Source organism: Papaver somniferum, chromosome 1 (assembly GCF_003573695.1).
Source record: "Papaver somniferum cultivar HN1 chromosome 1, ASM357369v1, whole genome shotgun sequence".
Lineage (NCBI taxonomy): Eukaryota > Viridiplantae > Streptophyta > Magnoliopsida > Ranunculales > Papaveraceae > Papaver > Papaver somniferum.
The window spans coordinates 62,773,865-62,791,458 of record NC_039358.1 but is presented as its reverse complement, the minus strand read 5'-3'; the positions used below and the strand labels follow the sequence as shown (position 1 = coordinate 62,791,458).

The following is a 17,594-nucleotide window of genomic DNA, read 5'->3' as shown; positions in this document are numbered from 1 at the left end:
ATTCATGCGAATTTCAGAATTTTTGGAGTCCTAAAACTATTTTTAAAGTATTTTAGAAAACTGCACAACGTTGCTGAAAATTTCTGACGAGCAGAAATTTAGTCCTTGTTGAATTCGCTTTTATGATCTTTGTGTTGATATTTTGTATTTGCGTATAATATGAAACCTGTAGATAAGGAACTTATCTTCAAAACCCTTTTTGACATTTTCCATTTGGATTTTTAGTTTGAGAGAGGTAGTGATTTTAAAATCGTTGTGTATGTTTTTCCAAAATATAAGACGTATATGGTACTTGAGATTAGAGATTAGAGATGTAAGAAATACTTCAAAAATCATGTTTTGATTCTATTATTTCGTACTCTTATTTTGGTAATGAAAAGGAAGATTATTGTTAGCAATCAAACTAGTGCACCACATATGTTTGATAAAATGCTTGATATAGAGAGTTATAAATATATGATGTTATAACTATATAATTTTGAATCTTTATTTGACACTCAAGAGAAACAAAGAGTACTATATTTTGATTGATTTTTAAGTAATTATCTAAGTGCATACATTACTTATTTTTGGTTCCAAATGCTCACAAGTAAATGATTGTGACAGGTGAAAATTCATTTACTTGAGCAAAAATTTATTTTCCAATGAAATAAAATTGAGGGAGATTAATCGATGTGTGGAGCAATGGGGTTGCTGATTTCTTTGTTGGTGTGCAAAGAATGGACAATGGTTTATAACCAATTGAGCTTTGAAAGCAATGGAGGTATGTTTGATGAACTATTTGTAGTTATTGTAGTGATCAAATAATGGCATTCTAAATTGAATAAATTGATTGTTCAATCTTGGAATAAATACTAGGGAAACAAGATATTGAGAATTATTGTGTATGACAATAAACATGTGACTCATATAAGTTTGGAACTTATGAAGTGGAATTTTATACGAACCCAAAACCGAAATAATTAGAAACCTAGTGAAAACTAATGTGAATATCAACTCTCACCAAGAAATGAACATAATATTGATTATGAATTTATTTGCTATTCTTGCACGGCAATGTAAGGATATCAAATGTTATTAACAACGCTTTTCAAGCCAAGTTAATGTGAATTGTGGATATGGTGATAGGTTGGTATATATTAGTATTTTACACTATTTTTGTTTTGATAGGTTATGGTTCAAAAGTTGAACCTAATCATTTTGAAAGAAAGTGGTGTTGAGATATACTCACATCACTAGGATTTACGATATTAGTACGATCTCAAAGTTTATTTTGGGTAGAATAATTTTATTAAAAAATGTTCATACTTCCGAAATGAGAAAGAATTCTAGTTTCCGCCTATCTTGTTATTAACAAGATTCATATTAGAAATTTGTTGAACTTGATCATTGCACTACTACAAATGATAGGTTATGGATAAAATGTTAGAATATAATATTACAATTTTATCATAACATGAATTGAATTTTGAATATTTGAAATATGAGATTTTGTCATGCTTTAAAGAAATGAATGAGTTAGTAACGAATGAGAGCATGTTATAGTTTCTTATAAACTTGGTGAATTTGTGAGTAACATGTATGTAATCTTACCTAACTCATAAAAGCATGTACACTTCTAAATCTTACGCAACTTGCAATGGTTTTGGATGAAATAAAATATTAGAGAATTTTATGAAGATGCTTAGAGTAACTTGTTTTGATATCAAATATAATCTATTGAGTAGTGAATTAGAAAATGTTATTATCATGAAAATTGGTTGAATTTTTATTCTCTATATTGTGTAAAACGTTTTGGGTCTAGATCATTGGTTCATTAGTTTTTCACATTTTTTGGAGTCTTTGGATATTGTTTTGAAATTCTTGTTTGAGTCAAAAAATAGTGAGGGTCCATACCCTATGATTTACCAACTTTGATTTAAATCAGAGGAACTAGAAAAACGAAGGTGACAAGTAATTCACTAAGAATGAACCTAGAAATGCATAACTATAGTGAGACTAAAAGTTAGTCATGAATATTTTTTTGCTGGAAAATAACTTCTTATAGAGAGTAACTTTGTTCTTCAAACTATTAAATTTTTGGCAAAAAGTTTTTATGAGCCTATTGTTTTTAGACAAGCAAACAGAAAATTGTTGACTCTTGCATTCATGTCGCTAAATAACTACATTGTTGTTTTGTTGATGTTGTTTCTACAATATATGATTTGTTATAGTCATAAGTAGAAATATATACTTTTGTGTAAATTAAGGATGAGAATCTATGTAAACCAAGTATGGAAAACTGTGTAGTTTCAACAATAAAAGAAATTATATAAGTTAGATAAGTTATCATTTATATTCTGAAAAACAACTTTAAAACAATTTATAAAATAAAAATTATTTACTTGATTCATTCGAATGATTTCATAATTAATGAAAGTGAAATGCACAATACTATTTGTTTTGTATGCATTAATGATTTTTTGAATTTTTATTCTAACTTATAGGATGAAAATGAAATTGAGAACATGCTTAGTTTGCTATTTGACATGAAAGACTTGAGTGAAGATGGTGTATATTTTTGAAATGAATTTTTTCTTTCTTTGGATCATTTTCATTTCAATGAAAATAGAATTTTTAAAAGAGACAGAAATATATATAGTCTGACTGTAAACAAGTTTTCACTCATTTGGTTTAGTGCTAATGCTTTTGAGATTGTGTGTGATTGCACTAGACATGAGTATGGTAGCTCAGTATGCTTCTTTGCTACGTGATTGACTATATATATAAGTATTTTTTGTAGTGGGAGTGTAATATATTGCTTCCATAGTGGGGGTTTTATATTCAGATTTGCCAATCCTAGTATGGAAAATTGGTAAAATATTGAGAAGGTTATGAGGTGTTTCAAACACATCATACGCCTAGAAATACACTATCTAAATGGTTACCGCAATCATTTAAGGATATTGCGAAGCTGATTGGAATCCTTTCAGTTGAATCCTTTAAGGGATGGAGCGATTCGATCCTCTAATAGATAGAGGAACAGACATATTAATCCAATGTGATAGTACCGCGGCTATTGCATGAATTGAGAATGTAACGACAACTATAAGAGTTGATTTTATGAGAATATGGATTATATAGTGTCTGAAACGAGTTTCCATTAGTCCTTTGACGAAAGGATTGATAAGAAGATGTGAATACATCTTAGGGATGAGGTTGATGCCCATTGAGATTGGGTCATCTATGATGGATACCCAACCTAGAAATAGGTTCAAAGGGACTAGACGAAGTCATAAGTGATATGGAGATGCGAGAATCATGCTTTTGAAGAATTCATCCCACGGCATGACATCCTGAAACGAGTAAAGGTTGAGTTTAATTTTTAATTTTAAAATTTTAAAATCTTAATAATGTTTATATCTCTATTTAGAGTGGGGTACATTCAGGAGTACTCTTGATAGACTCACATATATGAATGTGAAAGTGTGGCCGCTTTCTATGAGAATATGGGCAGTTCTCTAGATCATTCATTAAACTGGGATACAAGCGCAGGGCCGTAATGTGCTGGCTTTAGACTTTACACTAGTATAGTCGTGTGTGTTAAGCAATCTTTTTATCTCCTAGAGTTCAAGACTTACGTTCACTCTATGGTCAGATTTTAAGAGAGCTTATTGACACTACGTAAAGATTCAAGTCGCAAGACACCTTTGCTTATGCACAACTCTGTACATTCTTGCTCAATGTTTTGAAAAATATAAGTGGGGGATTGTTGAGAATATATTTTTAAAATATTTTATCCCGATAAATATGTTTTTTATTTGCAAATTTCGTCTTTATTAAAAGTAATTAATTTTTGCTATAATTAATTTGACCGTTTCATTTTTCTGCTTTTAATGGTGTTAACAACACACCATTATAACTTTGAGGGTTTCATATTGTGGAGTTAATGGTGTTAACTACACCATAATTATATTTGATTAAATTATGTTAAAACCTTTTAATATAAAGAGAGATTTTGGTTGGAAAAAACAAATTGAGAGAGTTGAGTTCTTCTTTATGTTTTTTGTTTTCAAAGGAAATATTTTTGTGAAAGAAAACAATCCGTGAACATCATTTGTTTTCTATAAGAGATTCTGAGCAAGAATGCAGTGTAGTAGTATCACATTCCTCACGGTGCAAGAGTGATTGTGAAAGAGATATTGAACTCGGTTGTTTTATCCTGGGGACGACGCGACATGGAAGAACTGCTTGCACAATCTTGGACAGAGCCGCGAAACGTCTTAAAGAAAGCGATCTAGTCCGCGACTCAGCCATAACAATGTTTTCTTTGTTTTTTGTGTGACTATTTTGTAGGCATAATTCAGCAATTGTTCCAACACAGGGTAATTCAGGCATATGTATTATCTTGTCTTGTCAGTTTGAGCGGGGAGTTGGAAATTTGGACCAAAATGGCGGGAGACCGATAAGGAAAACACAAACGAAAGAAAACAACTCAACCAATGGATTCCGGTTTGCGCAACTCAACCAAAGAATCCTGATTTTAAGATTTTGACCTCAAACTAGTCTTCGCTCCTAGGTCAAACCAGCTATACTCACTGCCCCACTAGGGAGAATATAGCACATGAATTCACCTTGTCCATTGCATTTGCAATATGCCCCATTTATATTCAAAGAAATCCATAGACTATGTACATGAATGAATATATACAATGTCTATTCGCCAAGAAGGACAAACACTATCAATCAATGTAGTGTGCGTGTTTTGCTGGATTTACAAAGAGTCCAGGTATAATGCCAACGTGGCTGTAGCATAGTGGTAAAGTTCTATGAGAGGTGATGTATGGGATATGAGTTGAGTTCGACACTCATCACCATCAAAATTTTCCACCTGTTTAAACACGCTTCGATTGGTTGCGCCTACTAGAATTATGCCGTGTTGTTCACCCACTTTATAAGTGGGGGTGTACAAAATAATCACCAGAGATGCTGAATCAGCTGACGATTCGTACATAACAGGAGAAAAATGGACTAATTGTGGGGGCACTCAGACTCAACAAGACTAATGCACACCCACTCTCTCCCACTTCCAGAGTGTTATATTTAGAGCTCCAATTCTTCTCATTTTTCCATCAGAACTCATTCTCCCATTTCTCTTCTTGTTCTCTCTTTAGCTCCTTGGTGACTCTCTAGCTAATTAAGATTAGCTATAGACAGCTTCTTGATTAGTATCAATGGCGGATACAAGTGTTGGTAGTTGGGCTAAGAGAATATGTGTAGTCCCAACAGAAAAAACTCAACTGCACTTGGCCATGTTGGCCTTGCAGTTTGGTTACGCTGGTTTTCATGTTGTTTCTCGTGCTGCCCTTAACATGGGCATTAGCAAGCTCGTTTTCCCTGTCTACCGTAACATCATCGCTCTGCTACTTCTCGCTCCCTTCGCTTTCTTTCTCGAAAAGTTAGTAAACTCGTACACTTATACGTTTTTTTAACATATGCATAACACAATTCATCAGCTAAATTTTTGTTTTCATTTGATAATTTTTGTACAGGAAGGAGAGGCCTACTATGACTCTGTCATTCCTTGTTCAGTTCTTTTTCCTTGCACTTATCGGGTAACTATCATCGTCATCACAATTATACAAACAAAAATGTTGAAAAAATTCTTAAGCAATATGCTTACATTTGTTTTAATGTCTTGCCTTGATTAATAACAGTATCACAGCAAATCAAGGATTCTACTTATTGGGTCTAGACAACACTTCACCCACATTTGCTTCTGCCATTCAGAACTCTGTTCCAGCTTTAACTTTCCTCATGGCTGTTGCACTCAGGCAAAATTAATCTCTCATTTTAATTTTAATCAATCTAATAAAATAATGAATTTCACTAAACAATCAAATATTGAAATTTGTTTTCTTTTTCAATTTGAATTTTTAAATTACAGGATTGAACAAGTGAGATTAAGTAGAAAGGACGGAGTAGCAAAAGTATTGGGAACACTATCATGTGTAATAGGAGCTTCAGTGATAACATTATACAAAGGACCTGCAATATTCAGTCCATCTCCACCAACACTTCGGCAAACACTTCCTGTTGTATTCCAAAATCTTGGAGATGCAAGTGGCAAGAATTGGACACTAGGATGTATTTACTTGATCGGTCATTGTTTATCATGGTCAGGATGGCTTGTACTTCAAGCTCCTGTTCTTAAGAAATACCCGGCTCGTCTTTCTGTTACTTCGTACACTTGTTTTTTCGGTGTTCTTCAGTTCTTAGCCATTGCTGCTGTTGTTGAGAGAGAGTCACAAGCTTGGTTAATTCACTCTGGTGCTGAGTTGTTCAGTGTTTTCTATGCAGTAAGTGTTAAAATCACTGTGCCGGTTGATAACAACCGAGTCACTGATAATATAATTATTTCGGCTGGCCACTAATATTTACAACTTCTGTCGGTCTAGGGTTTCGTGGCATCTGGTATCGCATTTGCAGTACAAATCTGGTGCATTGACAGGGGAGGTCCAGTATTTGTTGCTGTCTATCAACCAGTACAAACCTTAGTGGTTGCTATCATGGCTTCACTTGCTTTAGGCGAGGAATTCTACTTGGGAGGGTATGTTGACACCCACTGTGCGGACATTGTCATCTTTAACTTTCTTAAAGAAAAAGCAAAAAATAGAAGATTCTAACATGATATTTATGTGCAGGATAATTGGTGCGGTATTCATCATAGTCGGACTATATCTAGTTCTATGGGGGAAAAGCGAAGAGATTAAATTCAAGGCTTCTCAAAATGCTCTAATTCCATCATCAGGTCCAGAGCACCACGGCAACAACAACAACAACCGAGCAAGCAGCCATATCAAGTCCTCGTCCCTTGCTCAGCCGTTGCTCCCTCCATCTATCACCGAAGTGTGAGAAAAAAACTTGCATAATCTCGTGATTTCTTGTATTACTTAAAATGTTTGATTAAACTAGTACTTAGTTTTTATTTTGCCAAGATTAGAAAACGTAATGCGTGTAGTTTTTATTTGCTTTGCAAGAATTAAAGAGTGTCAGTCATACTAGTGCACTGTACTACTGTTAAGCTATATGATTACCGGCACTATATGGTGTCTATGTTTGGAACAAGAAAGTGCATTCTCTCTTTTGTTTTTTTACACCAGAAAGGAAAAGAGAACTTTTTTTTTCTGATGATAAAGATAAATTAGTGGGATTCTAATTACATCAAATTTGTTAATGGGTTGGCAGTATTATCACACGCAACGGATCTGGAAGATAAAAATTACCTTTTTCTTATATCTTTACTCTTTTTGATCGGACACTTTTTCATATACTCGATGGAATGAGTTTTTACAGATAGAGATACTTTGTGAGACAAATAATAAATTTATAATCACTAGTATTTGTGATGATGATTAGTGTGTGCATTCGCACACTTGGGAAAAATTTCCCTTTAATCTAACATGGGCTAAAGATTAAAGCCACAGAATGTTTAGCTAGCCAAAAAATGCAGTAGGCATGTTAATGTGCCACAAAATGTACAATCTATATAACCTTAAACCAACAAGCGCAAATGAAAAAAGAAGAATACGTTCGAGTTATACAAATCCCAATTTAACATTACAGTCTATTGATCCTGTTCTCATCCTGTTGTTCTTGTGATGTGCCAACAATAGTTTCGTCTCTTACATTCACGGTATTCCCAGCGTCATTTTTACCCTTATAGCGTGAAGCAACCCACAAGAAAATAAAGAAATTAACGATACTAATCACCATTAGTAACCAGTAAAAGTAATCTAGCCGGCTATCGTTTAATTTCTTTCTCAACCATCCATCATTGTTACCACTTCCTGTTGTTCTTCCTATAATCTTTATAAGTGCAGTACTCAACCAGCCTCCAATCCCAATCTCACTCAAAAACATTGCACTGCTAAGACTCCGAGTCCCGTCAGTAGCTTCATCGTAAAAGAATTCTAATTGGCCAACATATGTGAACACTTCGGCACTACTCATGAGCATGAATTGTGGCACCAACCAAAACACGCTCATAGACATTGGCGTCGAATAATGATCTCTTCTTCTTTTCTCAACAACGGCTGCAGCAATCATGGAGAAGATTGAAATGAATAATCCAACACCCATACGTTGTAAAGAAGTTATTCCACGTATATGTCCCGTTCTACGGCGTAGGAATGGAACAATAAATTTTTCATAAATAGGCACGAGGATCAGAGCATTGAGAACACTGAAAACCGCTACGGAACCGATAGGGATGACAAAATGAGGACCAAGTCTTCTATCCATGATACTAGCTTGACTGATGAAAAGTGTGGAAAGTTGAGCATATGGGATGGCAAGAACTATGGTGGATGCCCAAATTGGCAGAACCCTGATAAAGGATTTGAATACTTCAACTTGAGTGATGGTGCATAGATTCCAACGGTTAGTAGTATCAGCTTCTTGGTTAGTTATAACAGCTGCCTTGTCCAAGAACCTGTATTGAGATGTACTTGCGAGTTTTCTAGCACCTAATATGTCAGATTCATTAGTCTTGACTTCAAATAGAACCGTATCACGCTGAACCTTAATACCTTTAAAATGATTCTTCAATGAAGCTACAACAACTTGAAAAAACCTAGTGAATGCACTACCCATTGGTTTCTGATACCGATAGAAAGGTATGCCAGTGACAAAGATAAGAAGCGAACACATAATTGCACCCGTTGCAATGCCAAAACCCCATCCTCCACCTTTCTCAGACTGTATATAAGAAACTAGTGTAATACCAGTAAGTGCACCAATGTTAATTGCAAAGAAGAACCAGTTAAAAAATGAGTACTTCCCGTTAACTTCATTTTTGTCACTCTCATCGAATTGATCAGCTCCAAATGATGATACACACGGCTTGATCCCACCAGTTCCGAGTCCGATTAAGGCTAATGCACAGTATAAGAAGGCTGTTTGGCCTTTACTTGCTTGCTGACAGTCTGGACTGTTAAGAACACAAGGTGGAGGTCTGAGACTACCAAGTGTTGATGAGACTGTCAATAAAACCATCCCCTGTAATACATGAGATTACATTAGTATGTGATCTTCTAAAGCCCGGTATTTGATCTTTTAAAGCCCGGTATATGGAATTAATAATAACGATTTTTTTGGGACCATGGTTTTCTTTGGGGGACCATGGTTTTATTTTGGGTAAAGACATTAGAAGTAAATCTAGGTCATCCTTTATCTGGATATTTATATTAATATCTAAATTACCCTGCTGATTAATTTTGGGTGATGATTAGCTAGTGTTAATAATAGTTAGTGTAATGATTAGTGAGATGATTAAGTTAAAGATAATTAGTGAGATTAAAAAATCAGATGAGTTTTTTTTTTAAGAAGTAGAATTATTGAGAGAGTAAAGTTAGAGAAGATGAAGAAGGAAAACATGAAAAACGATGGATTTTACCAACCACAACCGGGGGAAGGGTATTTGGGTACCCAGGTATGCTTCAAACTTAGATAATGTTGGTTGAATTGCTCCAAACTTTCAAAAAAATGATTTTTTTTATGTAAATTTGGGCCAGTTCGGTTAACCATATGTCAACATGTAACCGAACACATCTGAAAGTGTAGTTCGGTTACCATATGTCAAGAACATGTAACCGAACACACCTGAAAGTGTAGTTCGGTTACGTTTTCCAAACACGCAGGTTACCGAACTCGCTCGTTAACGGAGGTTTTGGTCGTATAGTGCAATGTTCGGTTACCTAGGATAAAATGGTAGGTAACCGAACTTTGAACTTGACAATTTATTTGAGTACATCTTGTGTGTTCGGTTAGTTCGCAAACTTCAACGCAACCAAGTTCCCAACCGAACTTCAGGTTAGAAGTAACCTAGTGTTAGAAGTTCGGTTGGTTCGCAAACTTCAACATATTTTGCGAATCAACCGAACTGGGCTTATAGGTAGAGTTCGGTTACAAAGAAAACTTAATAATTTTGCGAACGAACCGAACTTATGGACTTGTATTGTTCTAATACAAGGAGTTCGATTAAGTATTTTTTTGCGAATCAACCGAACTTTGAGTTCGGTTAAGAAAAAATAATTTGTGATAACCGAACTTTTTACTGAAAAAAACTCCATTAAACCTCTCTGCAACTTCCATTTTCAACTCATTTTGATAATTAGTTCTCATTTATTCAACAAAAAACGAATGACAAGTAATGGGTTTGTGAGAATATCTTTGTTAATGTTTTAAATTAAGCTATATATATAGTGGTGGTGGTGGTAATCGGAGGTGGTGGTGGTAATCAGTGGTTGTTGGTGGTGATAATTGGAGGTGGTGGTGGTGGTAATCGGTGGTTGGTGGTGGTGATGGTGGTGGTGGGTGGTGGTGGGTGGTGGTGGTGGTGGGGGTAATCGGTGGTTGGTAGTGGTGGTGGTAATCGGTGGTGGTGGGAGGTGGTGGTTATATATATATATATTAGGTATCACCACGGCCTACGGTCGGGGCTCAATTTTTTTTCGATTTTTTTGTTGTTGTTTGGGGCGACTCTAGTGTTTTTTGGTCGTGTCAAATTAGTCGAGGCCTACGGCCTAGGCCGTGGTCCCCTACGGAAATTCTAGTATTTTGTTGGTCGTGTCAAATTAGTCGGGGCCTTCAGCCCCGGCCGTGGTCCCCTACGCAAATTCCAGTATTTTGTTGGTCGTGTCAAATTAGCCGGGACCTATGGCCGCGACCGTAGCCCCCTAGGAAAATTCCTTTATTTTGTTGGTCTGGGAAAATTAGTCGGAGCCTGCAGCCCCGGCCGTATTCCCCTACACAAATTTCGGTATTTTGTTGGTCGGGCCAAATTAGTTCGGGGCTTGCATCCCGTCCATAGTCCCCTACGCAAGTTCCGGCATATATATATATATATATATGCTTAATAATTTCATATTTGGTATTTGGTAGTATTAGAAGTGGCAGTCGGTTTTTATCATGGTAGGTCCTCTTTCTCAATAACACAATGAGGCACATGGAATATGTTTAACGCCAATAAGAGATTAATTTAAAGGAAGTGATAAATAAATAATAGCTGACATTGATGCTCATCGGATAATAATGATGGGGGCTTTTTCTTACTTGTTCTGGCCAGGATCAAAATTTTCAATTATACAAACTCTTCGTAAACTCCTACCCTGTACTGATCATATCCTCATTTATTTATAGACGATTTTCCCATCTAATCTTAATCTTTTGGAAAGTTAATAGCAATTGTATAAGATGATAGCAACCTATGGTGTAGAGATATAGAGAGAACCATTAGTGGGACCGCACGTGGTAAAAAAATCACATTCTTTTTACTACGTCAACGGTCTTACTTTCCGGAATGAGTAGCTTGATTTTCCTTACTTGTTTTATTACAGTGACCAGCTTAGATTAGGAAATTAGGTTAACCATGTTTAGGGTTAGTAGCTAGGTCATGTTTAGTTTCTGTCCGGCTCATTAGCGGATGGTTATTATTGGTTAGCAGAAGGCGAGGGAGAAGACTTTAGTTGAAAAGAAATAATTCTTCTTCTGAGATGCAGAAACAAATAATTGGAGATGATGACGAATTTAATGGAGTGATGCATATTAATATCATGAGCTGGTACCGATTAAGGAAACCAAAACAGCAACAATTCGAAATTGGGAAACTCAAGGGATGTGAGTTTGTTTTACATATAATCGAAACATGGCCATATCAGGAAACTCAACAGATCGGACGGACGTTTATATAGAACATATAACGAACCGATCCGTGTCGTGGGATGACGAAATCGATGGTCGGATTTTAAGACTACACACACCACTTCTTTTTATAATATATATATATATATATATATAGAGAGAGAGAGAGGTGGTTATTGTGTTGGTTTTAAATTAAATTAGGTTAAAGGTAGGTTAGTCATTTCAATGTTCTAGGACACCCCTTATAACTATAGGGAAGGTGGCCTAATAAGACCATGGTCCCCAAAAAAACCATGGTCCCTAAAAAATCATTCATTAATAAGCTCTTAATAAGTGTCAATACACACTACAAACATATATTAAGCCCAGTATTTGTTGACTTTGCAGGTGGAACCGAGGAGCAGGTCGATGTTCTAGCTTAGAGTTACCATAGTCCAGAGCATGCAGCGAAGCAATCAAGTGGATGCAGGATATAGAAATGAAGAATAGTTTTCCTAAATGACAACAAAAATGTCATAAATAGTATGCATAGAAGAACAATTTTACTGTCTGCTAGAGATCAAAAACTATTTTGCTTCAAGCTTTAAACTATGACAAAATTCTTACTATTTCTTCCTTCTTTTTATATTAAACGAATTTGTAATAACTATTCAGATAAAGTAGCTGGGTTTTAAACAGGTACATGGGTTTATCGGTTGATTCTAGATATTGGAATAAATCTAAAAAAGATCTGTGGATCTTTAAGTTATGTAACAAGAACTTTTTAGTAAAATAAAAAAAAGTCATGGACCTAATTTTCAAATCGGCGAACCTTAATTTAAGGGTGACTCAATTCCAAATATCTAATATTAATCCAAAATAAGGACATATACTGAAGTAAACTCAGGTGACCTTTTATGTCCATGCTGGCTTCTCCAATGGTTGTTATATGTATTTCCTAGTGGCAACACAAATAAGACCTTTTCATTCCAATTTTTCCTTAAGTTCGGGTGAAAAAAGTTATTCATTTCCAATAGTGTGTTTATGATCATTTTTTTATTAAATATAAATTTTATTTTTAATAATTTTAAGATTTTATTAGAGCTAAAAATTCCCCTTTTATTAATTACTACCTCCATTTCTGGAAAAGAGATACTTCCACTTTCTCAATTTGGTTAAAAAATTAAAAAATGTTACAAATATTAAGAAAATCATGACTCATCTTAAGTTGAGGAGGGGCACGTCTCAACTCGAGACTGGATGTGCAAATTTCCAAATATGAGCATTTGTCCATCCATTTTATTAGTTTGGCAGTTCCACTGTGGGGTAGCAATGTGCAAATATCCTCATTTGCTCATCCGAACTGCTCTAAGAGGTTCGGAAGAGACTTGTGTATACAGTTTTTCTTATGATGTTGAGTACAAAAACAGGTACATTCATGTTTTATTTTTGAAATAGTCCAAATTATCATTGGGACTTGGGATTAACATGTTCGTTAAGAAGAAAAAACAAAAATAATCGGTAGATTTAGGACTAAAGCATAAAAAACATCGACACCTACAAATACTAGAAGCCCCTGCTAATTTTTATGGGATAGGGAGCCGGGACCCACTTATTGTGTTTATGAGAGTAATTTTGAAATTCGAATTTTTTGGATGTTTCTATTGATATGTATGCAAAGTTGTTGAGGAAAAAAAATCTTGTTCGACCCGTCCTGACTTTTGCCCGGAAATTCGCTAAAATCCAAGTTATCAAAATCAAAAAGATTGAATGATCACATTTTCAACCTCGCGAAATTGGGGTATACCCAGATTAATTGGGGTATACCTAATGAGACAAAAATTAGGTCATTTTGAAGTAAAAGAAACCACCCCTTAACCATGTATTTTCTAAATAGTTAATATACCCTTATTTAATTAATACTAAAAAAATCCGATTAGGTTAATTAATTGAGTTTAGATTGATTAATTGAGTAGATTAAAATTTCTCAAATTATGAATTTGAGTTATGAAATTTTGTTTTGGGTTGAACTTATGTGGGAAGATTTTCGATGAAAAAATTGTTTTGAGAAAATCTTTTGCAACGGAAATGAAAGCACACTACCCAAACACTTTTACAAAGGGGATTGCAAAGTTGTTTAGTGATTTCATACTCAAAATTACAAAAGGAATCAACACTTTCAATTCTGAAAATATGAAAAGTCGGCAAGGTCGACAAAAAAATACCCTGTCGACTATAGCATTTTTGACATACAGAGAAAGGTGTCACAAATGCATGATTAGTCGGCAAGGTATTAATTTCATAACCTGCCGACTAAACTATAGTCGGCAAGGTATAAGGATGAACACCGTGCCGACCCTATAAATCCTAATTTCAGAGATGAAAAGTCGGCACGATATTCAACCTAGGAAGCTGCCGACTAGTATTAGTCGACAAGGTCGACAAAAAGAAACCATGCCAACTATTGATAAAAATTTGGATTATACGGGTTTTATACTGGGTACAAAATCATACCCAATCTCAAAACCCGTATAATCCAAATTTGATTTTTTTGATTGATTTTATAGTTAGAGTTTTGGAAAAAGATTTTGAAATTTTTTTGGACGGATTTTAGTTGGCATGATTTTTTTGGTGGACAATTTGGTCCTTTAACATCTTTTAAACACCCTTTAACATATTAGGTTGGATGGGTTTAAATTTGATATACCCCAATTAATCTGGGTATACCTGAATCTCGACAGGATTTTCAACTAAATAGAGAACTTTGTCGATTCACCCACGGGTGAACAGTGGAAAAGAGGAAATGAACTAAAAAAAGGTCAACTATAAGTCTGAAAGTGAAAGCAAGCAGAGAAGTACAAGCGTGAAAGTGATGTGGATTCTGCACTAACACAAAAATAAGTTTTGTTTCACAAAAGATAATTATTTGTAAATACAACACCGAATGGCAACAATATACTCTTCCCTTAATTCTTAGACTAATCCTTACCAACTGGATCTCATTAGTCAAGTGGCCTTAAACTAGAACTGGGTGGCCCTCAAACTAAAGTTCCAATTCCAAGGATAAGGCATTTAGGATCCCCTATGCAGTTTTGTAGTCAAACATTTGAATTTTGTACAAGTTCCTATTGCTGTCCTACTCCTTCGTCATTTTTCTTGTTTCTTCTGTACTTCTTTATAATATTTCGAATTTAAAAAACTAAAATAATAAATAATGCTTACCACTGCGTATATGCAGGAGAAGACGAAAATGTTAAGAAACCGGCCCAAATAAGCATCAGCGATGAATGCACCGAAAAGCGTTGAACCGAAAGCTAATCCAACCCAGTTGTTGACATGAGCAGCAGCATCCGGCAATGCTTGATGCATCTGTTGAACCAAATAAGTTCCTATGTTCACCGCAATCGCGTAAAACGCCAATCTCTCAGCTGCCTCGTTCACTGCGTTATTTCAAAATACCAGTTTGTCTGTAAACATTTTATATGGATTTCTTTTTTCAAAATTTCAAATTTGTATTCATAACGTCAACTTTATGTAACGTACCTACGATGAATGGCGTGGACTTCCATCCTCCGGTTTTCGTTTATCAGCTATTCTTCCTCGGAAGTCCAAGGAACCGTTGTTTACCAGCGTTGTGTTCGGATTCTGGTTATCATGATCACTACCCTATGGTGATCAATAATCTAATCAGCTTATAATCAAGAACTAAACAATATTGTTGATTTTATCACACTTTTTTATGATAAACTATTCAAACAAATATATGAAAATAAAACTAAATAATGCTAACCTGTCCATTAATATGATCCTGATGGGTTTTACTGATATCATCGTTCCCGAACTGAATCGATTTCCCCCCTCCTCCTCGTTGATGTGGTTTGGTTGCCGGATGAATTCCATCCATGAAAGCTCTACGTTGTTGTTGTAAAGGTAAGATGTTGGATTTGAAGAAGTAGAGCTAGAAGAAGAAGAAGAAGCTAAGATAGAGACTCATCAACGCAGGTTCTCATTAAATTCTATTTGGAATTTCTCTTTTTATATATAGGTTCTTTGGCTGTAATTTCTGTATATCTGAAGGATATAGACCAGGTTGTTTGTTCTTCTGGTTTATGGGTCGTGTTTTTTTATACATTTATGACTGTAAATGTCACCCATTTTGACTTCAAAAACATTTTCATATTTGGGAGAATACGACTTTAATATAGTTTTTTTTGAACAAAACTTTAATACAGTTGGCAGACCGACGGCTCATTATGCGGACTTCTGAGGTGCCTTCTAAATTCTAATCCATGTGTATAATTTATAACAAGTGGGAATTTTAAAATTCATATTTACACCCAACTAACTATTTTTCTGTTTGCATGTTCCACTAGTAAAATTTAATTTTCAAGTGCTAAAAAGATATATTTCTATTGATCAAAATGATTTATGGTTTTGATTATATGAATTTTGTAGAAAATAGTTTTGATTTTAATTTTCAAGTGCTAAAAAGATATATTTCTATTGATCAAAATGATTTATGGTTTTGCTTTTATGAATTTTGTAGAAAATACTTTATGTAAAATTGTTGATTTGGAAGTTGTTCTCTCCATCCTTTCTAATAATATGTAGCGGCAACCATTTGTTTTTACACAAAATTGATCAATTAATCCAATAACAACAATTTCTTAGTGAAAAAGACATGTAAAATTTAATACTGTTTAAATGGACGAGAATGTAAAAATAGACAGGATGTAAACAGTTTCATCCTACCCATTTTCAAATACTTTTTTTTATTTTTTATTTACATCAAGATGCATCCAGTTTCACCCTCACTATTTTTTAAATTTAAGTCAGGATGAATCCAAATTCATTATTGCTATTTTTTGGTGTCCATTTCACCCATACTAATTTTTACTCGTCTATTAGAACCATGTTTTAAAAATATTTGGACAATTGACCTAATTTCTCTTGTTTTTGTGCGTGGCAACAACTTGTCTTATTTGTGACAACTATGCTAAAATCTTAATTCACATGTCTCTTATTTTTATTTTTGAAGCACTCGGATATAAAACCATTTTAATTTTTCACATTAACGATGTTAAGAATAACTCTTCTACTTGTCAAGATTGTATCAATTCTTGGTCTGATTCAAGACGCAAAATTAATCAACTATGGGTTAGGCCGAGTTGTGTGGTATTGTTCATTACATGTCATGCAGACGTAACAAATTCCTTGATAAAAAGGAGAAAAATAGATGGATTCATGTATCTACCATGTTAAATTTATTAACTTCTTCATGAATATGAAGGAAGATAATATAACCAGATACAAAGTTTGTACTAATGTAGCGCTAGATGAGAATTTGCATATCACTAATACCAATGGCGGAAAATTAATCCTCGTTTTGGTGAACATAAGCATTAGTGTAATTTTATTTATGCTTATTGACACTTGAGACTTGTTGTAGGTCTGATTCTCATTGATGACGCAGGAACTCTTGAAGCACAGGAGGATGGACGGAATTCAAGAGAGCAACTAGAACTTAATGGAGAAGAAGTTGCTTTCCAGTAGAAAATAGAGCTCAGTAGGTATAATGTAGAACTTGAAAGTGATTTAGCATCCACTATTTTGCTGCTAATTGAAATGCATGCTAAAACAAAAGAAAAAGGATGGAATTCCAACACCCTTTTCTGGAAACACAACAAAAAAATTGATCAACTTTGAAACAACCTCCTTTATACTCATAAGTAGATATGTAAATTTGTTGGCACCAAACTTATGTGTGGTAACAAATTAATTATTTTGATCTAACAAATGGGTGGACGAAAGCTTGCATGCTTTCATAATCTGTCTCACTATTAGGCACAATCATCCTTTAATATTGTGTCATTCCTTTTTATCCTCTTATGGGTTTTGACAAGTCAATCAACGAATTCCTTTTTCCGCACAAT

At 34.6% G+C, this 17,594-nt stretch overlaps 1 protein-coding gene and 1 pseudogene across 1 annotated transcript; one reads left to right on the top strand and one right to left on the bottom strand.

Moving 5' to 3' along the window:
• The first annotated feature begins 5,104 nt into the window (after positions 1 to 5,104).
• On the top strand, positions 5,105 to 7,138 carry LOC113289142 (protein WALLS ARE THIN 1-like). The gene is made up of 6 exons (XM_026538324.1): positions 5,105 to 5,437; positions 5,532 to 5,594; positions 5,697 to 5,813; positions 5,927 to 6,338; positions 6,438 to 6,589; positions 6,684 to 7,138. Exons 1-6 carry the CDS (start codon positions 5,214 to 5,216, stop codon positions 6,892 to 6,894), a joined length of 1,179 nt encoding a protein of 392 aa, XP_026394109.1. The 5' UTR covers positions 5,105 to 5,213; the 3' UTR covers positions 6,895 to 7,138.
• A 315-nt stretch (positions 7,139 to 7,453) lies between these two features.
• Positions 7,454 to 15,565, bottom strand: LOC113322891 (annotated as a pseudogene).
• Between the last annotated feature and the right edge of the window lie 2,029 nt (positions 15,566 to 17,594).